Below are 24,689 nucleotides of genomic sequence, written 5' to 3'. Positions count from 1 at the left end.
GCTTTACATTGCATTATTCATTCACTCCATACCCGGTGGTGGTAAGCTACTATTGTAGCCACAGCTGCCCTGGGGTAGACTGACGGAAGCGAGGCAACCAGTCTGCGCCATCGGCCCCTCCGACCACCACCAACCACTCACTCACGCACTACATTCGCTAGGCTTCCTGGTGTTACTAAACGGTCTCCCATTCAAGTACCGACCAGGCCCTTCCCTGCTTAGCTTCCAAGGTCTGACGGGATTGGGCATAGCATAGGCGGTATTACTTTGCTTGGCAAGGTAAGGTAAATTACAGCCAATTCATCCTGTTACCCAGAGTTACATGTTACAACAGCTGATCTGGAGGCCTGTTTCCTGAAATGAAACTGAAACTTGGCAGGACGATGTTTGGATAAATTCCTTGAACAGCAGATACTGATGACGCACGGGACGCAGCGGAGCGAGGACGTGCCCAGGTAGGCTCAGCATTACTACATCTTTATTTTTTATCACGATTAAAGCCTGGTGTTATTATTAAGTAGTGAACAATAAGGCTTTAGAAATATGGCTGCTATAATAATGCTTTAGGCTTCGTGTGTAAACACAATTTGGCAAAGCTCGTTGAGTTGTTCATGCAATGTTGAGCTGTTATGCAAAGCTTTTTAGGTTAGACAACTTATTGAAGTATTACCCAACGCATCTGTATCAAGGTAGCCGACATTAAAACGTCGATGTAGCAATTTTGTAAAAAGACAAAGACTATAATTTGCGAATCCTGAGATCAAAGTCCAGATCAGTGATGCCTACGCTTCCTCAGTTTCGCAGTACCTGATATACCTTGTTTTCTCAACCCATCTTAACCTCTTAACTCCCGCCTGAACCGAGAGGATCTTTTTCCTCACGTCATCAGATTTTTTTGCCATCATTTTTTTGTTGGGTATTCATCTCATTTTTGTAACTTTTTTGTTTGTCTTTTTTTAGTAATTTTTTGTCACATTTTTGTCATTTTTTTGGTCATTTTTTGTCACATTTTTGTCATTTTTCCGGCAATTTTTTGGTCACATTTTTGTCATTTGTTTTGGTCATTTTTTCTCACATTTTTGTCTTTTTTTTCATACATTTTTGTCACATTTTTGTAATTTTTTTTCATACATTTTTGTCACATTTTTGTCATTTTTTTTGTCAAATTTTTATCAAATTTTTTTCACATTTTTGTCTTTTTTTTGGTCACATTTTTATCACATTTTTTCCACATTTCTGGCATTTTTGTGTCCCATTTTTGGCATTTTTTTGTCAACTTTTTGTCACTTTTTTGCCAATGTTTTCTCACTTTTTTTTCTCACATTTCCATCATTGTTTTCGTCTCAGTTTTGTTGCTATTTTCACAGCTTTTTTCCAGAAGCTTTTAGATTTGGGTAAAGCCAAACTGGAGAAAATGTGCTTGGTTCAGGTGGGAGTTAAGGGGTTAACTTATCTTCTCTTAAGTGATACATTGCTCTAATTTAGATTCTACTTCTCTCTTCAATCTCTCAACAAATAATGCATAATATCATAATTTGAGGTGGCATTTTTTTTTAAACTGGAAAACAACAAAAAGTCAGTCAATTTGAGTGCCCCAATTAACGCATTTGACAATAAACTGCGCCGCCCCCATCTGTCCCCTTTCCTGTGTGCACAAAGTGTAATAAAATCATGTTCTCACCCCTCACAGACACTCAGCAGCATGTCTAAAAGCCATCAAACCTGCTCCTGTTGCGGCTGGTCCAAAGTCACTTCTTACCAGGGATTGAGGACCCACCAGGGCAAAATGGGATGCACCCCGAAGGGTCTCAGTATACCCCAGAGTGTGTATAACCAATACAGCCCTCTCTCATCCTATTCATCCTACACTCAACCTGCTGTGGCCTACACACCTACTCCGGTCAAAAAGGAGATTCATGGTAAGTGGCTTGTGTTTTGTTCTCAATTTTCCATGATTAATCCCAGGACATCATTTATATTCTAAACTGGGCCCTCAACCTTCCAGACTGGGTCTTTGTAATACAAAACAAATCCCAATTGCCATGTGTGGTGCAGTTTTATATTACTTTAACTAAAGCTTTCTTCATCCTTTGAGAGTTCACATGTGTTCAAATCCACCTGTCAGTCACTCAGAGCTGGACAGAGGCTGACCAATAGGAGGAGCGGGATAGGAAAGGCTGTCTGTGTTTGGGCACAGAGCTGTATTAAATGTGGAAATCAGTCACTATAAAACAATTTATTCAAATTGGAAAATCCCAATAAAACAGTGTATTAGAATATTCTAATAAAATAAATCTACCTATGCACCTTGAATGTATTAATCTTTGTTTTGCAGCAAGCCCAAAATATGACCCTCAGCCCTCCACCAAGATGGGCTATGAGCCGAGAGCAGAGGTAAGGCAACTCATAATGCTCTTTACTTTTTCTAACATTTTGCACGTGCATATGTAAAGGAGAATTGCTGTCTGATTTGTAGACAGAGGTAAAGTTCCGGTCTTGTCACTGCGGCTGGTCCAAAGTCACCAGTTACCAGGGCTTAAGGATCCACCAGGGGAAAATGGGCTGCACTCCAAAAGGCCTGGGAATACCCGAACACCTACAGGACTTATTCAACTCATCAGCCCCAAAAAGTGAGGCCACTCCTGCAAAACCACGAGAGGAGCTCCGCAGTGTGAACGACAGTGAGTGGCTGTTTATCTGGAGCTAATTGGAGCTAATTGTGTGTAATGAAGTTTTATTCAGATTTGGAAATCAATCAACAGATAATACTTGAAAGCATTGCCAAATCATTGTTGTTGCCCACATATACCAAATCTAAGCTTGACTTAGTTGAAGCCACATTGAGATCAAATCCAGTCTGATCTTCTTCAAATTTAAAAGTGATGATGTCATTGCTCTACTTCTGGGTCTAATAGAGCTTTAGTTGGATTCTCTATAATGGGATTTAGCTGATTTTAACCTGTTGTAGAGCCAACTACAAAGCTCTTTTTAAACATCTGATCACACAGAAATATTACTTTTAATTTTCTTTTCATTCACAATAAAGGCTTATTTTAAATTTAAAAATATCTGAATTTTTCCTGGAGAAATGGTGAGCTATATTATTGTAATTAGATGTAAAGCAGTTTTGAGCCTTTTATCCAAAATATCCATAAGTTATGTTAAAGGAATAGGCCACCGTTTTTACATACTAAGATATGTTCTTAGCTCACTTTAGTCGAGTTAATATATCCCCGTCTGGTCTTTGTCCGTGCGCTCTGTCAGGCAAACGGAGCACATACGCAGCCTCTCCCACATGTCACATAGCTCCGAAAAAGCTCACGATAGAAGCAACCAAGCTCTTCCACGTGTTCCCTATTTAAATAAAGTTACGTGAAGTGTTTTCATGCGAAGTATATTTACACAGAAATGTAGCATGTCGATTTTATAAGCAAATAAAAAGGGGGACTATATTGTGAGGCGTAATGATACGAGGAGTAAAACGTCCCGACTTCCCCCGCTCACTTCCGTCAATAACCTTTAGGAGTTACTGCGCGGACGTTTTACTCCTCGTATCATTACGCCTCACAATATAGTCCCCCTTTTTATTTGCTTATAAAATCGACATGCTACATTTCTGTGTAAATATACTTCGCATGAAAACACTTCACGTAACTTTATTTAAATAGGGAACACGTGGAAGAGCTTGGTAGCTTCTATCGTGAGCTTTTTCGGAGCTATGTGACATGTGGGAGAGGCTGCGTATGTGCTCCGTGTGCGTGACAGAGCGCGCGGACAAAGACCAGACGGGGATATATTAACACGTCTAAAGTGAGGTAAGAACATATCTTAGTATGTAAAAACGGTGGCCTATTCCTTTAAGTCATTTTTTTACATTCCAGAAACTGAAAATAAAGTCGAAACAACCCCTGCAGGCATGTGGCAGACTCAATCCATGGTGAGAAATAGTAATGTTACAATGAAAAGTCAATGTTGTCAATTGACTTCCTTTGTCGTGATGGTGCAGTCCTGATTTTGTATTTTTTTAAGTGCTACTTTAACACAATTTGAGAGAAAAACAAAATGAGTTTTGTTTTAACTTGACAGGACATACTATGTCGTAAAGGTTCAGTAAAATATCGTAATAATATCACATGGGGTAATACAAGTGTTAATGGGATGACTGGGGGGTCTTTCATCTCCCCCTGGTGTCTCTGGCCAGAAAACCACAATTGCAATTGCCTCAATACACACTAATGGAATCACGAAGAAGAAGCTAACAGGCTAACGGGCAAAGCTAACTTCGGGCTAATGTCACTTAAACAGTATTTACAGCCAAGTTTGAGTGAAAAAAAATGATCTCCATTGTGTAGTTGTATGTACAATATCTCCCTTTGTCTTTTCTGTCAGTATAGTATTTACTCTCACGGACAATAAATGAGTAAAAAAACGCAATGTGCTACGACACCTGCAGTGGCGCTTATGGCCTCTAGGGGCATGAGTTACTTAGTTCTGCTTTAAGATGGTTATCAAATTTTGCAATTTTTTCTCATTTTGTGCATCTCTAGAATTAGTTGAAATGATATTACTCCTACTTTGTGTCTCACATACAAAATAAGGTAAGAAGGAATTAAATTATCCTTTTCAGTCTCCTGACCACGTGAACAAAACTCACAGTGCCCTTGATTCCATCGTAGGAGCACAACAGGTAAAATCAAAAACATTTGGTTTAATCAAAAATGTGCTTGTACCAGATGAAATATTTCTTTTATTTCATTTTGTAGTTTGCAAAGCCGACATCCAGCAGGCAAACTTCCACAGCGAACACAGCCGCAACAAATGAAAAGGAAAACACCACATGTAAGCTACATTTTAGAACCTATTAATTATTTAATCATTTCATAATAAAATGTACTTATAAAATGTTTTGTTTTCAGTGTTTCCCAGTCCACGACAGCCTTCTCAGCCAGTTCTCACACAAATGTTTGGTCAAACCAGTGCACCGCAGGTAGATACATGTATTTGTGCAGAGTAGTTTCAGTGCAATATCTTTTATTTGATTATATTATTCTAAATTTGTGGCCACACCGCCTATGCAATGCCCAATCCCGTCAGACCTTGGAAGCTAAGCAGGGAAGGGCCTGGTACTTGGGCTCGGTACTTGGATGGGAGACCGTTTAGTAACACCAGGAAGCCTAGCGAATGTAATGAGTGAGTGAGTGAGTGGTGGTCGGAGGGGCCGATGGCGCAGACTGGTTGCCTCGCTTCCGTCAGTCTACCCCAGGGCAGCAATGGCTACAATAGTAGCTTACCACCACCGAGTATGGAGTGAATGAATAGTGCAATGTAAAGCGTCTTTGAGTGTCCAGAAAAGCGCTATATAAAACCGATGCATTATTATTATTATTATTATTAAATTTGTTTTAAATTTCTTAAATTACAGGCCAACAGAAACGGGCCAAACGTAGCGACTGAAACAAGACAAGAAATCCAGCAATGTAAGTCGCCAGTGAGTTTTAGATAGAGATATTGCACAAAACAATATAGCTGCTGCTGACTGTAAATATATTTAAATATATTTATTGTTTTTAGATAAAGTGCATCCACAAACCCTAAAATAGCAAATCAATCACTGTAAAACCTAAAAAGTCACTATGCCGTTAGTAACAAAGATTTTTAATTATCCAATCCAAATCTAAGAAAAATCGATTTTCTGAAAATATGAGTCGATTTGATCAACTCCATTTTTAATTCAAATCGATTTTCTTGCCCAGCCCTATTTTGTAGGACACAATTTGTTCACAAAATAACTCACAGTTAGAAGAGTGTGTAAAAGTAAAACACAAAATAAAATGAAAAGCTAAGATTGTAAATAAAATCCTCTCAGTTGTCATATGAACAGCAAAATAGAACTGTTTTCAGCCCGGATTTGAACATTACTAATGATCTTAGTAGCAATAGTATTAAAGAAGTTTTTAAAGGGGCTAGATGCAAGTTTGCCATTTTTATGCTCATGACTGTCACCTCAGGTCATAAGTGTAACTGCACCTTCTTATATTAAGCTTGTGCATGACGGCAATTCAGACCCGAAGTAACAACTTTTTGAGTGACAGTGCAGGATTTTAGAGGCAGCTGTAGTGAACAGGTCTGAGCTCATTCTACACATAGGACATGACTGGAACATGTAGGGGGAGGAAAATACATTATTTTAACTCCTTAAACTCTACATAGTCCCTTTAATGTTGTACAGTGGTCGACATACTAATAATAACTTAATATTTTTTGCAGCACAATCTTTGTTTACGGGCCCCACATCTCAGAAAATGTTTGATTTCAACATCAAACAAGAGGTAATCTATAAAATATCAAGATGTCCGTAACATGCAGGCTCTTCATGTCACAAAACTAACAAACCTACGCCATTTTATAATAATTTTCCATAGCCTTTCATAAAACCTGCGTCATTTACTCCTCAACACATCGCTTCAAACACCGGAGATGAATCAATGGATATAAGTATGTGTTCAAACTTTACTGTGTAATATGAATAGAAGTGTGAAATCTAATCCTGAATCATTTATTTACAGGCTTTGGAACAACGTTACCAAACTCCCGCATGTTTGGCCAGAGTGTGTTTAGTTGGTCGACCGGTGCACAGCAGGTTAATAATCATCATAATCTTCCATATTCATAAAGTTATAAGCAATTAGAGACAAACAATGTGTTTTCATCTTTATGGATTCAGCTTCAAATGACAAAAAGTGAACCTCCAAATGCTCAAAAAACTGGAGCAAATAATTCACCTTCAATGGAAAAGCCAGGCTTTAGTTTGTTGAAAGATTTACTTGTGTCTGACAGGGCACTGCAGGTAATGCCTTTTGTTTAGTTTTTTTCCTAACTGACCTTCATTATGCTTATAATTTATGACTTTTCACTTTTGTGCTGCTCTATTTATCAGCAGCCGAGTTTTGGTGCAAATCCTGTTGCTGCTCAAGGAAACAAACCACGTAAGAATTGTTATATATCTTACACTATATATAAGATTTTTATTGTCTAGCAGATCTTTGGCCCTCAAAAAACAGCACTTTCCTATTGCACCTAAATTCATGTAAATGTAATAGTTACACATCCCTTTGCACAGTCTTTGGCTCAGCACAACAACCGCTCCAAACGTCTGACTTCACAGGAGCACAACAGGTAAAAGTGTTTTAATCAACAATGTGCCTGAACCAGATGAAACATTTCTCCATCAGTACACAAGTTATCCATTGCTCTACATTTTAGTTTGCAAAGCCGACATTCAGCACGGCCAACACATCTGCAACAAATGAAAAGGAAAACAAGCCATGTAAGTCTTTTGGGAGGAAATGTAACTAGATTTACTATTTTAGAACATAGCTTTTATTTCGTAGATTGTATTTATTCTGTTATAAAATGTATTTATCTTTTTCTTTTTCTTTTTTCAGTGTTTCCCAGTCCACAACAGCCTTCTCAGCCTGTTCTCACACAAATGTTTGGTCAAACCAGTGCGCCACAGGTAAGCTACATGTATTTGTACAAAGTAGTTGCTAGTAGGTGCAATATTTGATTATTTTATTCAAAACTGTTTTATGTAAATATGTTGTATTACAGGCCAACAGTAACTGGCCAAATGTAGCGACTGAAACAAAAGAAGAAACCCAGCCATGTAAGTTGCTTTAAAGGGGGCCTATTATGCAAAATCGACTTTTTCAAGCTTTACATCATGTTATTAAGTCATTCCCTCATTAAAACCATGCCTGAAGTGTTGCCTTGGCACATTCACGTATTTTCGAGTAATCTGTAGAAACTCTGATGGCAGCCATTTTAGGGATAAAACGCCTGATTCCTTCAGGAAACGCCCTCGACCTCCAGGATACGCCTCCGACCTTTCGTCACCAGCCGAGTAACCAACCACCGCTCCTCAGCAGAACCCCCTCCCCGCAGTGTCTAGCCCTAAGATGTAAACAGAGTCATCATGGATGATTAGCTTCATGTGTTGTGAAACGGAGCCACAGCAGACTTTTACAAAGACACACATCAGTGTTTCTGTTACCGAAACACCCAGGATTAAAACCGGTGACAAGAACACTTATTTCAGTGTCTGGTTCTGCGCTGGGCCTTGATGATGCACAGAGCCTCCGGAGAAAGCTAATGCTAAGCTAAACCTCGAGTCATCACGTGAAAACGAGAAATATGCACAAATAAAGTCAATAAAACCACCACACACATAAAGAACCGTTTAACAATGATCACACACGGAGCCTGGCTTGTTGATTTGGAAGTTTATTGCTCACATTTCATCTACAATGGGTCATAGCCGAGTGGTTTTCTCCCGGAGCTAACAAGCTAGCCGCGACAAGCTAACGGGAAAATTCACTGAATACAAGCATATTATGCATTGAAAACGTCACTAAAACAGGCAACTGCTTGAAGCAGCCTTTATGATGATCACACACGGAGCCTGGCTTGTTGATTGTGTAGTTTATTGCTCACATTTCATCTACAGTGAGTCGTAGCCGAGTGGTTTCTCTCGGAGCTAAGGCACTATTAGCCGCGACAAGCTAACAACCTTCACCTTCACAACATTCATTGAAAACAGGCAGCATATTATGCACAAATAACGTCAATAAAGCAGGCAACTACTCGAAGCAGCCTTTACGATGATCACACAATGAGCCTGGCTTTACACATGTGTGGTTTATTACAGACTTTTCATCAACAATGAGCTGTAGTCGATTATAACAAGCTAACGGGTAACCTCGAAAAACCATTGTCCACTTGCACAGATAATGTCCGTCTTTGAATCGTATGGGCTCCTGCAGATCCTGGTGTCGTCCATGGGGGTATAGTTAGAGATCCATAGGGCATGGCAGATGCAAAGAGATAGCCTCCAAACAGCAGTTATTTTTCAGGCAAGAGCCCCTTCCAAGCGTCCGGTGTGGAAGGTTTGTTTCCAAATAATATCCTGTGTGGCCATTGTTCACAAAGTGATAAACAGTAGGTCCTTTCCAACAATAAAAATTAAAATGCACCGATCGTAGTTTCAATACTTGAGACAACGAGCGGAGTGTTGTTGTGATGCCACAGACAGCGTGTGGAGGGGGCGTGTCGGAAAGGGTCAGAGGTTCTTAAAGAGACAGGGGCCTATTTCAAGTCATTTGCTAACGCCATTTTGAAAGAGCAATTTTATACAAGGCAGTTATTCTAATTTACTGCATTGACAGACCAACAGAAGGTTTCGTCATCATTGTAGTGTCCTATAGACTGGTGCTATGTGGCTGAAAAAAGCATAATACCCCCTCTTTAAGAAAAAAAAGTAGCACAAAAATTGTCTTTACAGAATGAAATTAATTGAAGCGTGACATTAAATTCTGAATCATTTATTCACAGACTTTGGAACCACGTTACCAAACTTTGGCATGTTTGGCAATAAGCAAAGCCAGAGTGTGTGTAGTTGGTCGACGGGTGCACAGCAGGTTAATAATCTTCATAATCTTTCATATTCGTAAAGTTATAACCAATTAGAGACTAACAATGTCTTTTCACCTTCATGTATTTAGCTTCAGATGACAAAAACTGAACCTCCAAAAGCTCAAACAACTGGAGCAAATAATACACCCCCAATGGAAAAGCCAGGCTCCAGTTTGTCTGACGGGGCACTGCAGGTAATGGCCTTTTTACTAATAGACCCTTATAAGGCTTATACATTTTTTGACTTATCGCCTTTGTGCTGCTCTTTATTTACCAGCAGCAGAGTGTGGGTGCTGCAAAGGAAAACCAGTCAAGTGAGAATTTTAATATACTCTGTCCATTTGAACACTTAAAGGAATAGGCCACCGTTTTTACATACTGAGATATGTTCTTACCTTAGCTTTGACGAGTTCTTTAGGACCTGTCTGGTCTTCACCCGTGCCTTCAGTCACGTAAACACAGCGCATATGGCATTAGCATTTAGCCTCTCCCGCTCTCCAATATAGTTCCAAAACAGGTCAAGATAGAAGCTACCAAGCTCTTCCACGTTTTCCCTATTTAAATATGGTTACGTGAAGTGTTCCACTACAAAGTATAATTACACAAAATTAAACAATGTGGATTTTCTACGCAGATAAAAGGGGGGACTATATTGTAAGGCGTAATAATACCAGGAGTAATTTGGCATCCGCACAGTAAAGTGAAGATTACTGCGCAGTAAAGTATCCTACACATCCCCTCCAGTGAAAAAGGAGATCTATGCTAAGTGGTTTGTGTTTTGTTCTCAATTTTCCATGATTAACCCCAGGGCATCATTTATATTCTGAACTGGGCCCTCAACCTTCCAGACTGGGTCTAAATAATACAAAACAAATCACAATTGCCATGTGTGGTACAGTTTTATATTACTTTAACTAAAGTTTTCTTCATCCTTTGAGAGTTCACATGTGTTCAAATCCACCTGTCAGTCACTCAGAGCTAGACAGAGGCTGACCAATAGGAGGAGCGGGATAGGAAAGGCTGTCTGTGTTTGGGCACAGAGCTGTATTAAATGTGGAAATCAGTCACTATAAAACAATCTATTCAAATTGGAAAATCACAACAAAACAGTGTATTAGAATATTATAATAAAATAAATCCACCTATGCACCTTGTATTCATTTTTGTTTTGCAGCAAGCCCAAAATATGACCCTCAGCCCTCCACCAAGATGGGCTATGAGCCGAGAGCAGAGGTAAGGCAACTCATAATGCTCTTTACTTTTTCTAACATTTTGCACGTACATATGTAAAGGAGAATTGCTGTCTGATTTGTAGACAGAGGTAAAGTTCCGGTCTTGTCACTGCGGCTGGTCCAAAGTCACCAGTTACCAGGGCTTAAGGATCCACCAGGGGAAAATGGGCTGCACTCCGAAAGGCCTGGGAATACCTGAAAACCTACAGGACTTATTCAACTCATCAGCCCCAAAAAGTGAGGCCACTCCTGCAAAACCACGAGAGGAGCTCAGCAGTGTGAACGACAGTGAGTGGCTGTTTTTCTTATTTGGAGCTAATTGTGTGTAATGAAGTTTTATTCAGATTTGGAAATCAATCAACAGATAATACTTGAAAGCATTGCCAAATCATTGTTGTTGCCCACATATACCAAATCTAAGCTTGACTTAGTTAAAGCCACATTGAGATCAAATCCAGTCTGATCTTCTTTAAACTATATCCTGGTACGTTTGTAAAGTGATGATGTCATTGCTCTACTTCTGGGTGTAATAGAGCTTTAGTCGGATTCTCTATAATGGGATTTAGCTGATTTTAACCTGTTGTAGAGCCAACTACAAGGCTCTTTTTAAACATCTGATCACACAGAAATATTACTTTTACTCCAGATTACTTTTCTTTTCATTCACAATAAAGGCTTATTCTAAATTTATAAAAAACTTATTTTTTCCTGGAGAAATGGTGAGCTATGTTATTGTAATTAGGTGTAAAGCAGTTTTGAGCCTTTTATCTGTTGTTATTTCAGCAGGACATTCAGATAAAGCTCTCATCAGTTTGGAACCGAAAGCAGCTTGTTATTGTTTGTGTCACATTGAACTAATTTGCTCCACATTATGAATTTGTGACTGAATGTGCTAATCTTTGATTTTTTTCAGCAACCCCAGAATATGATTATCAAGCTTCCGCCAAGATGAGGTGGGACACTGAGTTGGAGGATTTGAGGACAATTCAGCAGAATCTGTTTAGTAGTCCTGTTCAGAAGGTAGTCTTACTTTAATACAGGCTATGATGTATATTTATCAGCATACTCACTCTCCTAAGTAAATGTTACACATTAGGCATTGATTTTCTTCACAGCAAAAAAGTGTCAGGCTTGATTTTCATTTCCATTTGGGGCAGCACAATACAGTATATCGCAATATTAGCTGAAATGCCATCACCAACGCCTTCAAATTCAGCTGTGTTTTGGTTCTATTATAATATTTTTTCATTCTTGTTGGGTCTAGCTATCTGAACACACCTTACCTTCCACTCGGAAGTTTATCAATAACATACACTGTAAGATTATGTTCTCCTGACCATCATTTTACTGTAGGTCCACTGCTCCTTTCAGGCACTGGTTGCACAATGGGTCAAATGCACAAAACATTAAATATAATAAAAGTAATTTCTTCCTTTTCCAGCCTGCTCTAAAGCCAACATCGAGGTCAACCCCTGACGCCACAGAAGCTCATTTCTATAGGGAGAACAAGTCATGTATGGATTAATTTTCAAAACACTTATTTTGAAATTCTTGGGTATAAACTCTTTTTAATCTAAAACATCTTGTCAGGCTTTGAAACCCCCCAGCAGTCGCGTCCGTCTACAGGAGTTGACACCAAAACCAGAAGAGCTCTTGTTTTTTCTATCAAAGAGAAGCAGGTAAGGCTTAGTTTAGATAAAGTTGGAGGATCTGATTGTCTATCCAGTTGAGCTGCTTTGTCGATCCGAGCCATTAACTTTTAAACTTTGCTTTGCATAATATTAACAAAAGAAATGAGGATTGACGTCAGCAACTTTTATTACAATGTAACGCTCTTGATTGAAGGTCCTAAACCTGAAAACCTGAAAGCTGATACAATTGTGTTTAATAAGAGTGGTGATTAGTGTCCCCCAATCCGTCAAACCAGTCCAAAAATATCCTGTAATTCTTGCCTCAGCTGAGCATTTCATGTTTTAATGTTCTCTCTCTTTATGGTCCTGTTAATGTGCACCGTCAGCTGAACCTTGAAACAGAAATTGCAAAGTCAATACATTGCTAAAGATTTTAAAACATTTAGTTTGTTTGTGTTTTTCATCTTGCATGCACTCAGACATTCATGATTACATGATCTGCCCCCGGTTTTATTTTTTATTTCAAGCTTCAGCAAGATAAGATTAAAGCAGAATTGCAACAAAAAATTAAATCCAGAGAGCAAAAGCTGTCGGAGATCAAGTCCTGTGTCGAGGCCTGCGAGGTAAGTTATAAAAATAATGTTATTTAGTGCTTTCATTATATGTAAAGAAAAAAAAGAAAGTTTATCTTTTGTATCTTTTACACTCTATAGGGCTGTTTGGACCAGGAGTTGCTGGAGATCAACAATCTGTTTTCAGATGTGATTCGATGTGTGAAGAAGGCGCGACAGAGAGCGCGTCAGCCTCTTGAAAACAGGTCAGCAGAGCTTTTAGCAAAACTTAATGGGTTCATACTCAGTGCTTTAAGATTAACACTAGCACTCTCAACATAGCCTTGCGTTTATTCAGTTCACTAACAAGGACTAATCCCTCAAAATAGAGTTAAATAAACTTTATTAAACAACAAAGATGAAGATAGAAGGTGAACGTTGAGACAATGGCTGTGTTTGGGGCTTCAGAGGAGATATAAGCTCATACTTTAGAAATGAGAAAGTAGTGAAAAGTGGGCGGGTCGGTGAGAGGTACAACGTAAACGAGAACGCTGAGACGCCGAGGAGAGAGACCTTTAAGATAAAGGACTGACATTGTGACTGACAAGCTTATATTGACTCCATTGTGAATTGTGTGTTTATATCAGCACATGTGCAATTTTCCTGTATGCTGTTTTGTAGGAAGGACAAACTGGAAAGAGATTCCCAAAGTATAATCAAGAAAATACAGGAGGACATTAAGAAGCTTGAACAAGCCATAAATGAAGTGGACACTGCTGCAGACTTAGATGTGAGTAACTGCTAGTCAACAGAAAGATTGGTTATGCAGAATATATTCATATCTGTGATGTATATTTGTATTTGTCGTCCTCAGGTTAACCCTCTCTCAAAACTAAAAATAAAAGACTCCAGTAAATGGACTGTTGACACGTCTTTCTCTTTTGGGACACTTCAGCAGACGGTTTCTGCCATGATGGAGCAAATTCAAGAAGAACTAGAGAAACTTGCAGCTCTAGGTTAGTGAGAAAGGCAAAGGAAAATCTAAAAGCTTTCATTTTAAACACTGATGAAATGTCATGTATTTATGCTTTTTCAGAACTTCAAAGAGCTCCAGCATTTGCAGGTATGTTAAACACGCTGGAGGGACTGTCTCTCAGCTGAGAATGGGCCCTTCTAGGCTTCTCTGCTCAGACTGCTGCCTCCGTAACTTGAACCCAGAAAAACTGGAAGAAGATGGACGAGTTTTATAGTAGAATGCATATTCACAGTTTGGCCACCAAAGCTCCACATTGATTCCAATTGATTTCCATGGCAATGTCCAATCTACTGTTTTATTAGATCTGTGCTTTAAAAGGTCTGTGACAATCACCTGCAACACACAGAACTTAGTAGAGGATCATTGATGCAAACTGAAAGTATAATAACAATTGCTCAAAGTGTAAAAGTTCTGCATTCTTATGTCTGCAGTGGACGTGAAGCTTGACCCGACCACCGCTCACCAGTGCCTCATTATCTCCAAAGATGGAAAGAAAGTCCAAGATGGCGGCCAGATTCAACAGCAGCAGCAGCTTCCCCTGGCTGTGGGGAGGTTTGACATGTTCGGCAGCATCTTAGGAGCCAATGAGTTCAGGTCGGGGAGGGCCTACTGGGAGGTGCAGGTGGGAGGTAAGACGGGCTGGGACCTGGGCGTAGCGTCGGCTAAAGCAAACCGCAAGGGCAAGCTGACCCTGAGCCCGGACAAAGGCTACTGGGCGATAACTCATTATCAAGGGGAGAATTATGCGGCCCTTGCAGCGCCCCCTGTCTGTTTGAAGCTGAAGGAGAAGCCTCAGAAAGTCGGGGTGTTTTTGGATTTTGAGGAAGGGCTGGTGTCTTTCTACGACGTGACCAACCAGAGTCATATTTACTCTTTCACCAAGTGCAGCTTCAACGACAGTATCTTCCCGTATTTCAGCCCACATTTGAAAGAAAACGGTAAAAACTCAGAGCCCCTCGTCATCACTGCTGTACAAAACTAGCATTGTTCTTACTGTATATTTTGTGCATGTTATAGTAAATAAATAGTGACAATAGTGCAGCTATATTTATATACAGTATATATAATAGAGACAAAGCTGATTTACACTCTTAGCTTGACTTGAGTGGTTTTTATTATTGACATATTTGAAAATGGTGTATTTTACATATTTGGCAGGATATGGCTTTAAATACATTGTTTTTTAAGTTCATGGTTATTTCAAGAATACTCTATACTCAAGAATATTATGCCTTTTATAGTATCAAATAGTAACAATAAATGGACATAGTGAGCGATTTCAAAAGGGAGAAGATCATTACAAATACTTGTGAATATGTTTGAGAATTTAATGTTAATCTAAAGATTATGACAGCTTTACAGAAACATGTAAAACACACTTTCAGTTTGTTGGGGAAAGGGGTTGTTAGATATGAAAAGAATAAAAACATTTGTGTTGGCTAAAGTGTGTCTTTTTATTCACTCTTTGTCCTGACTTCAGTTCTGGAAAGTAACTAAGTAAAAGGTACAAATGCAAGAAAAAAATACACATTTTACTTACATTTTACTTTCTTTTAGTAATACTTCTGGTAATACATTTACTTCACTATATTCTAGACCCTTTATGGGAGTAAAAGTAATTTCAATTGTGGTTTAAAGTATGTATTTTCCCCATGGTACAGAACAGACTGAGCTTCTAAAGCTACACTAAAGTTTTAATGATCAGAAACATTAGAATAATTAGAATAAAAATAAGTCTAAATAGTTCTGAAGTGGTAAGGTTTTGTTACCCACCATCACTCTAGAATATAATTTTATCAAATGAGTATTTATTGAAACCCATAATGCACTTTTCATATTGAATCTGTTAAAAGACTGTATTATTGTTGAATAAATGAACTAAACTGCAGTTGTGGTCTAAAAACTACTCAGCATCAGTCATTTGAACAGACTCAAGTACTTTTTCAGCAGATAAATGTTGCAGATGGCTTGGACTCACTGAAAGTTGTTCCATGATCCACTTTGGGGTCCCAGTCCCAACCCAGGAACTACTGGTCTGTAACACCAGTTGCTCATTCAGGGTTTTTGACCTGGTTTAGAGCGCTGGTTTAATAACATCACAATTCTTTAAAAAAAAAAAAATGTAAATAGATGATTTAACTTTTCAATGTTAAAAGATCTGTGTTACTTTTTACTTATAAAATACATTTGAAAGACGATACCTTTTTGAATTTCAGTCTGATACTATTACTTAAGCAGAGTTGGGTTGAGAAGCCAAAACATTTACTCAAGTAAGAGTGCCTTACTTTAAAACGATTTTAGTAGGAGCTTAAAAAGTAGCACATTTACTCAAGTACACGTACTGACATTTACTTGAGTAAATGTGACCCCATTCTGTGGTTACCGTAAGTACATTTGTTTCGCCTGTACCTGTACTTTTTACCAAAGTGGGGGGGGGAAAAGTGTACGTCCTCCACTGCTGAGTAGTGGGTGTTTGCGTCAGCAGAGAAAGGAGCAGGAAAACAAAAGTGAAACAAACGAGCGCCTAAAGGAGCTGCAGACCCGGCGCAGAGGAGACAGAAGGCGCGCGCACAACGGTAAGATGCTGCTCCCTCCTTTCATACGTGCTTTTATCTTTTCCCTGCACGTTTAGCCTCGTGGTTTTCACTTTTCTGATTAACCCATAGGCCTACTTAAAGATACATTTTTTTTTTTTTTTTTTTTTTTTTTTACAATTTATTACAATTATTAGGCTACGTTTTTTAAGAAGATTTCCGTCACCTACGACCCACAGCATCGTAAAAAGGCAGCTGCCCAAAAAATTGCTACGGAACTTTACGGTGTTTCAAAGGATGTCATTGTGAGATTATGTGAGGCCAAACCGGGTATTTTTATTACTATTATTTTTTTAAAGATTCATTTTTATGCTTTCGAAAACAAGCAGACGATTACGGTACAATTATAATTTCTTTTACAGTTGAATACGTAAAGCTTTTCTGTTGCGCAGTCCCAAAAGACGCTACTGTACCATAACCCCTACCTGAACCGCGCACGTGCTCTACAGTTCAGCTTTACCCAAATCTAATAGCTTTGTGAAAAAAGCGTCAAAATATGGACAAATCGAGAAGAAAATGAGGAAGCAACACAAATTTGACTAAAAAGAGACAGACAATGCAACAGAAAAGTCATAAAAGAGCAACAAAAAGTGACAAAAATTATGGTGATGGAGACCAATGCGTGACAAAAATGAGACAAAAACGAAGATGTAACAGTAAAGCCACAAAAGAGCAACAAAATGTGAACAAAAAAGCGATGGAAAAGAACAACAGCGCAGGGAAATAGATCCATTTATACTGGCTGATATGCTGTAAGCTTCAATCGAGAAGCTTTTAGTTTTGGGTAAAGCCGAACTGGAGAAAATGTGCTCGGTTAAGGCGGGTGGTAAGAGGTTGAAATAGGCAAGAACACACATTAAAACAAAAACATTTATGATTTTCCAACAAATAATTCAGACGAAGAAGATTGCAGACCTGTTACCTGAGTAAACTTCATAAGTAATTTAAAAGTGAAAGGTTGTGCAGCAAAAAGTATCTATTTTTCATTTATTTTTTAATAGGCTACTGCTCTTATTTCTATATTTTATTTTTTATTGTATTGAAATTAAATTAGATTGTATAATTTGTCCCAAAATAGTAAAGACTTTGAAAAACAAATCTCCATCGTCTTCCACTTAATCGCAGGGCCAACACTTTACGCTCCTTCACATGAGCACGAGCTGTAGTGTCATAAAACCATATTCTCGTCCCTCACAGACACTCAGCATGTCTAAAAGCCACCAGACCTGCTCCTGCGGCTGGTCCAAAGTCACGTCTTACCAGGGACTGAGGATCCACCAGGGCAAAATGGGATGCACCCCGAAGGGTCTCAGTATACCCCAGAGTGTGTATAACCAATACAGCCCTCTCTCATACGACTCATCCTACTCTCAACCTGCTGTGGCCTACACTCCTACTCCGGTCAAAAAAGAGATCTACTCATCCGACTCATCCTACTCTCAACCTGCTGTACCCTACACACCTCCTCTAATCAAAAAGGAGACCTACGGTAAGTGGCTTATGTTTTCTGTTGAGACTTTGTCCTTATTGTACATTATTTATAGTCTTAATCTATCCAAACTGTTTTGCAGCGACTGTTACGCCAGAATATGACCCCCCAAAGCACAGCTATGAGCCGGCTGCAGAGGTAATATTGCCCATTTTAAGACGTATTGCACTTCACTTTAGACAACTATGTGATCCAGTGAGAAAGACTGACAGAGTGAGAGGCCTTAATGTCCAAACGATCAGGCCTTTTCTGGCTTCTTAAGAGACAATGACAATATCTGTCTTTCTTTGTAGACACAAGGAACGCTCCGGTCTTGTCACTGCGGCTGGTCCAAAGTCACCAGTTACCAGGGCTTGAGGATCCACCAGGGGAAAATGGGCTGCACTCCGAAAGGCCTGGGAATACCTGAAAACCTACAGGACTTATTGAACTCATCTGCCCCGAAAAAGAATGAGGCTACACCAGCAAAACCACGAGAGGAGCTCCGCAGTGTGAGCAACAGTGAGTGGCTGTTTGTCTCATTTGGAACTAATTGTGTGTAATGCCTTTTATCAGACGGGAACATACTGCATTAGGGATGTGTGTTGCCAACAACTTCACTATATGATACGTATCGCAATTCAAGTCTAGTGCTCATAATACAAGATATAGAATTGTAAGAAAAAAATGATCTTATAGGTGCACAAAATGGAGGTTTTTATTGTGCTGAATAAGCTCAGTGTGCAGTTAAGCCTTTTGTTGTGATATGTTCTGAATAAAGAGTATGGTTAGACAATACAGGTGCCTCGATATGATACGCGTAGTGTCACATAAAGATATATTGCCGATACGATATATTGAGCACAGCACGATACTACATATTTAGATCAGCATTCTCTGTGGTTTCTCTACGGCTTCATCGCCTCAGTTTCATTAGAAGAAGTTGGAAAGAGATTAGTTTATCCGTCGAACAATTCAGTGCTTCACCAAGGAGAAAAGTTTGTCCTAATCATATTAACGTTACTTCACATGTAATATCACCCAAACCTGTCAAACCGAAACCTGCCAGAGCTTAAGCTACACTGAGAACGAATCCCGTCTTGTCTTGTTGTCTGCACACGATGAACATGTGGCTTTGATTTGCAGCAACCCCAAACTTTAACACCAACCCTTCCACCAAGACTAGCTGGGATTCTACGGTGGAGGAATTGAGGAAGATTCAGGCTAATCCATTATCAGTTCAGAAGGAGAAACCTCCCATGACACGGCCAAAGGTAAGCGAATTTTAGATAAAAGAGGAAGATCATTTGATTGTCCATTGTCGGATTAAAATTATATTACTCTCAATCCCATGTAGCAGTGAGCAGATTTTTATTGATTTTCCCTTTTAACAAACAGTAAACAGAACAAAAGAACAACCCTCAGTCCCACCCGCCAACCCACAGCACCAGAGCATCATGAACAGTGAAAATATTGTACATGACATACAAAAAAAGACAGAAAAAAGAACAAAAAAAGAGAGAGACATTTGAATAAAAAGAGGCCTGTCTTTACAATTATGGAGTCATGACATCAGAGTCCATTTCTTCGATAGGTTGGAGGACTGGTTGCCACACAGTATCAATTATTTGCATATTGCCCTGTATAGAGTAGCACATTTGCTCCAATGTGGAGATTTGTCCTTCCATTTCCTAAGAATAAGTCGCCTGTAAGAATAAGAGTAACAAAAGCTATCATTATTTTACCAGCAGTGCTCAATCCTAATCTGGGTGCCGTTGAAATTTAAGATGGCTGAACATGGGTTTTTAAAGGGACTGTACGGAGTTTAAAAATGTTGAAATTAAGTATGTTCCTCCCCCTACATGTTTCAACAATGTCCTAATGTGTAGAATGAGCTCAGACCTGTTCACCACAACTGCCTCTAAAATCCTGCACTGTCACTCGAAAAGGTGTTCATTCGGGTCCGAAGTGCCGTCATGCACGAGCTTAACATAGAAGCTGCAGTTACATGTATGACCTGAGGAGGCAGTAGTGAGTATAAAATGGCTAATATGCATCTAGCCCCTTTAAACATACTGTGCACTTTGATGTGTTTCCTCCTCTCCTGTCAGCTAAGTCCCTATCTGTCTAAACTTGTTTTCCTACTCCAGCTGTGATGTACTTCAAGGTTCGCCACTTCAGGGTTAGGCTCCTCCTGTAGGCAGATATACTGTCAACCTCATATACTCATTTATCTTTGTGTCAGCACTTGTGACCTGAGTATAAGTATTCCCTGATCCTGTCCTTGGGCAGAACACTGCGGCCTCGATGGTGCTCTGTGTTCTCTGTGTGCACATGCTTGTACTGAATCAACACCCTTGCTTCAGACTTCAACTCTCTTTACTTTCTTCTTCTCTTTCTATTGTTGTTATTTTGTCACATTTTTATCATATTGTGCAGCCTTAGTTTCCTTCCTTAGTGTTTCCAAGGTTTCATTACAGTAAATTTAGTGAACCTCCGATGGGCTCTGCGGTTTCAACTTTTTCAATAACATACTCCGTCAGCTTATCCCTCAGCGAGGTCCTCCTGACCATCATCTTAGGCCCACTGCTCCTGCCAAGCGCTGGACACAGAATGGGTCAGACGCAGAAGACAGGAGACACAATAAAAGCAATATATTGTCTTCCTTTTCCAGCCTTCTCTGAAGCCAGTGCCGCAGTCAACCCCCGACACCAGAGGAGCTTCATTGGAGAAGGAGAACAAGTCAAGTATGGATTCAATTTACAAACGAAGATTGTAAAATTCTTGGGTTTTAAACTTGTCTTAAGCAAACGCATCTTGTCAGGTTTCGAAACCCCCCAGCAGTCCCGTCCGCCTACAGGAGATGGCGCTAAAGCCAGACGAGCGCTTGATTTCTCCTTTAGAAAGAAGCAGCTCACAGAAGATCTAATAAGAGCAGGCATTCAGTCACGAGAGCGAAAAATGTCTGAGGTCAGGTCATGTTTGAAAGCCAGCAAGGTGAGAAGGAGCAATGTTATGTGAGTCTTGTCTTGAAAATTGTTTTTGTTAAAATTCCTCATGTTGCGCAGCCCTGTTTTCATTCATATATAAATATTTTTTGGGGCAATTGAAGTTTTTTGTTTCTTCTCTCAGGCCAGTTTGGACGAGGACTGGAAAGAAATCCATCGTGTGTTTGCAGAGGTGATTGGAATCGTGGAAGAGGCTCGAGACAGAGAACTGAAGTCTCTGGAAGTCAGGTCAGCCAAGCTTTAACAATTCTTAAAAAAAAAGCGTCATTTTGTTTTTTTGATGGAGCTTTTGACTTCATAGGAGAGCGTCGCTGAAGCGTGAAGCCGACTCTTTAATCGGGAAGATTCGGGGAGAAATCGAGAAACTTGAGGATGCCTTGTATGAAGTGGACTTCGGTGCAGACGAAGATGTGAGCAACTCTGATTCTTTCTTTATAATCAGAAAAGTGGTTGAAAAAAAGAAAAGTTTGGTTAATGACTTGGCCCACACAGATGGCTCCACATACAATGATATCCGAAGACTACACACTCAGCTCGCCTTTTGACTTTGGGCCTCTGCAAACGACCATTTCCACCATGATGAACCAAATTCAGCAGGAACTGGACCAGCTTTCTGCCAGGGGTGAGTAGTTTTCACTTGTGATGCATCCACATGGTTAAAAACATTTGTAAAGTGATTCTTTTTCTGCCTTTTTTGCAGATCTGAAGAGAGTTTCATCATTTGCAGGTTGGCACATGACTTGATTTCCTTCATTTTTGTGATTTAACAATGCATTTAAGTGAGATGATTTCTATGTTTTTTATATTCGTTATGTTTTCTTGCTACTAAATGGGGGTTCTTCGAGAAAGACATCAGGTACTGTGTAATAAAGTTGTTAAAGGAATAGGCCACCATTTTTACATACTGAGATATGTTCTTAAATTAGCATAGACGAGTTGATGCGTACCTGTCTGGACTTTACGCGTGCGCTCAGTCACGCAAAAAGACCAAAGCTGTTGGTAACATTTCACCTCTTCTCCTCTCCCCTATGTGGCCAAACGGGGGTGAAGTTAGAAGCGACCAAGCTCTTCCACGTTTTCCCTATTTAAATACGGTTACGTGAGTAGTTGCACGATCCAAGCAAAGTTACACAAAATAAAACATGGCGATTTTCTAAGCGGATAAAAAGGGGTACTATATTGTAAGGCGCATTAACACCTTAGGAGCACTTCGACGTCCACGTAGTGAAGACCAGACAGGTAACTCGTCTAAGCTCAGGTAAGAACATATCTCAGTATGTAAAAATGGTGGCCTGTTCCCTTAATACACTACCGTCTCTCATCAGCTGTTGTTCCCAGGCATCTTGTCAGGCGGCCACGCCCGGCGCCATGCTTCCTGATCTCAATAGCCTCCCGGATCTTGCGATTGTATTTATATTCTTCTGTCCCCGCGATCTACACCCTGTCCCTGTCCACATGTCTCTTGTGCAGTGGTCTGAAGTTCTCCCGTGTGACCTTTCGTTTTGTGGATCCGGTTAGTCGTCCCGCTGTTTCCTTCCCGCACTCCTTTTGATGTTCCCCTTTGCGCGTGTTGAAAGTTCGTCCTGTTTTACCAATACATGCTTTTGTGTTTTTTAAGCCCTTTGTATCGGCTTTGTAACTCCTCTTCTGTTTGGTCGTGTTTCTGTTTTTTGCGTCTGTCTTCCCGGGTTGTTTCTCGTTTGTTTCCATATCTTTTGTTTGTGTTTGACCTTCTGGCTGCTCGTTTTATGGCCCATTTGGAATATTGGCAATGCCTGAGTGCTTGAGTGATACGTCTTTCCTCTTTGATTTTGTTTTCCTCGTCTGCAGTGAGACTTTCAAACAAAGTCGTGGCAACCGGTCATTTGTTCGCAATGGAACGTTCTGACGCACATAGGATTTATTGATGCGTGGGTTTTCTGTAAATGATTTGTTGCCTTGATACTGCCATTTTTGGGGGAATATTAACATCCAAAGATGATATTTCCCCCTCTTTCTCCTCCTCATATCCTCCTCCTCCTCCTGCTATATTTTCGGTTTCCAAAGAGTAGGTTTGCATTCTCTGTACAACAACAATGTCTTTCTGGGAGAATCTCACCAGCCAGATGATTTCTAGTTTTGACAGAATTTAGTAACATTTTGTAAATCTATTAGAAATCTTTAAGACCTGTTTATTCATTTGGTCTTGAAATAGTGGTACTTGGAACGAGAAATATATTATGAGGGGGTCCTTACTGCCTTGCAGCAACTCAACTAAGGGCTGAACAATATTGAAGTAACTTGTGATATGCGATACAGCTGTGCAATAACAATGTTTTTGTGATATTTAATTTCACTATTTCAGCACTATATGTTCCATTCTAATCAAACACAAAACTTTAATAACTAGTTTAGTTTTTCAGCAAATTGTGTCAAAACAAGACTTAAAGAAAGACTATCCGGACCAAAACAATCTTTAAATTGAACTATGTTAGTAAATGTTTACCTAAAACTGAACTTTTACACATTTGTAAGTTCAATGCATTGTTTGTTTTTGAGTTTGCAAAAAAAAAAGTGTCGATCTCAGTCAGATGAAGACTTATTGTGCAGCCCTATTCACAATCGTACGTTCTGCCCAATTCTGTTTTGTTATGTTGCTCCAATGAAAATGACTATAGTTTGTAACCATCACAAATATGGCTTTCATAATTTACAACAAATGAATTTATTGGAATTGTATTGGAATCGTCAATAATACCTGCCTTGGTATTCCCTGGAAAATTCAATCATAATTGATCATGGTGAAAACATCTGTGGGTTAAAAGTCCTCAACACATCTATATAGGACAATTGCATTATTTTTTTATATTCCTGTCTTCTCTCTCTCTCTCTCTCTCTCTCTCTCTCTCTCTCTCTCTCTCTCTCTCTCTGCTGCAGCTGATGTTGAATTTGCCCCAAGCGGCGCTCCCCATTGGCTGACAGCGCTTCACAATGAAAAGGAAATGCAAGATGGCGGACGGAGCTGGCAGTTCTCCAAGGCGAGGGCGGGGTTCACCTCCGGGAGGGCCTACTGGAAGGTGCAGGTGGAGGGCGAGAGCGGCTGGGCTTTGGGTGTAGCATCGGCTAAAGCTGAGCACGTGCTGACTCTGAGCACAGACCACGGGTACAGGGCCATAGCCCATTATGAGGGGGATAAACGTGCAGCCCACACAGCGCCCCCTGTCTGCTTACAGCTGAAAGACAGGCCTCAGAATGTGGCCGTGTTTTTGGATTATGAACAGGGGCTTTTGTCTTTTTACAACGTGACCAAAAAGAGTCATATTTACTCTTTCACCAAGTGCGCTTTCACAGGCAGCGCCTTTCCATACATCCACATTTGAGCTGTGCCATGTGGAGTTCATTTTGTTACCCAGTTAGTCAATAGTTTATATGCTACTAGCTCTATGCGAAAGCCATTTTTCTATAAGCAAATGGTACAAAATATATTGCTGATTGATAATGTTTGTAATATTGTTTTTATACTTCATTGTAGTTTGGTTTAAAGTACAAAGACATTACAGTATAGTGAAAGTTTAATTTTGTTTTTATGAAGCTGTTCTCACTTCTCTGCTTGTCCCAATAAACACACAGGGCATTTCTCCCCTTTATTTTATTATAGGCTACTAACACACACCATATTATTAACATTGTTTGCAAAAAAAAGAAATATACACATTTGT

General features: G+C 39.7%; 2 protein-coding genes and 1 long non-coding RNA gene across 3 annotated transcripts; all 3 read left to right on the top strand.

Moving 5' to 3' along the window:
* Positions 1–1,786: 1,786 nt before the first annotated feature.
* LOC306981007 (uncharacterized protein) lies at positions 1,787–24,363 on the top strand (the record flags this gene model as incomplete). The annotated part of the gene is made up of 11 exons (XM_079580553.1): positions 1,787–1,919; positions 2,336–2,394; positions 2,477–2,681; positions 19,130–19,257; positions 20,658–20,730; positions 20,808–20,980; positions 21,116–21,219; positions 21,293–21,401; positions 21,484–21,613; positions 21,692–21,718; positions 23,908–24,363. 11 exons carry the CDS (start codon positions 1,787–1,789, stop codon positions 24,348–24,350), a joined length of 1,584 nt encoding a protein of 527 aa, XP_079436679.1. The 3' UTR covers positions 24,351–24,363.
* Positions 6,605–7,176, top strand: LOC306980573. The gene is made up of 4 exons (XR_013794034.1): positions 6,605–6,640; positions 6,725–6,847; positions 6,938–6,986; positions 7,121–7,176. It is a non-coding gene; the product is annotated as an uncharacterized lncRNA (long non-coding RNA).
* Positions 10,681–14,903, top strand: LOC306980624 (uncharacterized protein; the record flags this gene model as incomplete). Its single annotated transcript, XM_079580050.1, has 9 exons — positions 10,681–10,704; positions 10,787–10,991; positions 11,617–11,723; positions 12,862–12,957; positions 13,048–13,151; positions 13,567–13,675; positions 13,760–13,901; positions 13,982–14,008; positions 14,353–14,903. 9 exons carry the CDS (start codon positions 10,681–10,683, stop codon positions 14,901–14,903), a joined length of 1,365 nt encoding a protein of 454 aa, XP_079436176.1.
* Positions 24,364–24,689: the final 326 nt, after the last annotated feature.

The sequence above is a fragment of the Gobius niger genome (genome assembly GCF_951799975.1).
Source record: "Gobius niger genome assembly, chromosome: 21".
NCBI classification, from domain to species: Eukaryota; Metazoa; Chordata; class Actinopteri; order Gobiiformes; family Gobiidae; genus Gobius; species Gobius niger.
This window is presented reverse-complemented; position numbering and strand designations above follow the sequence as displayed.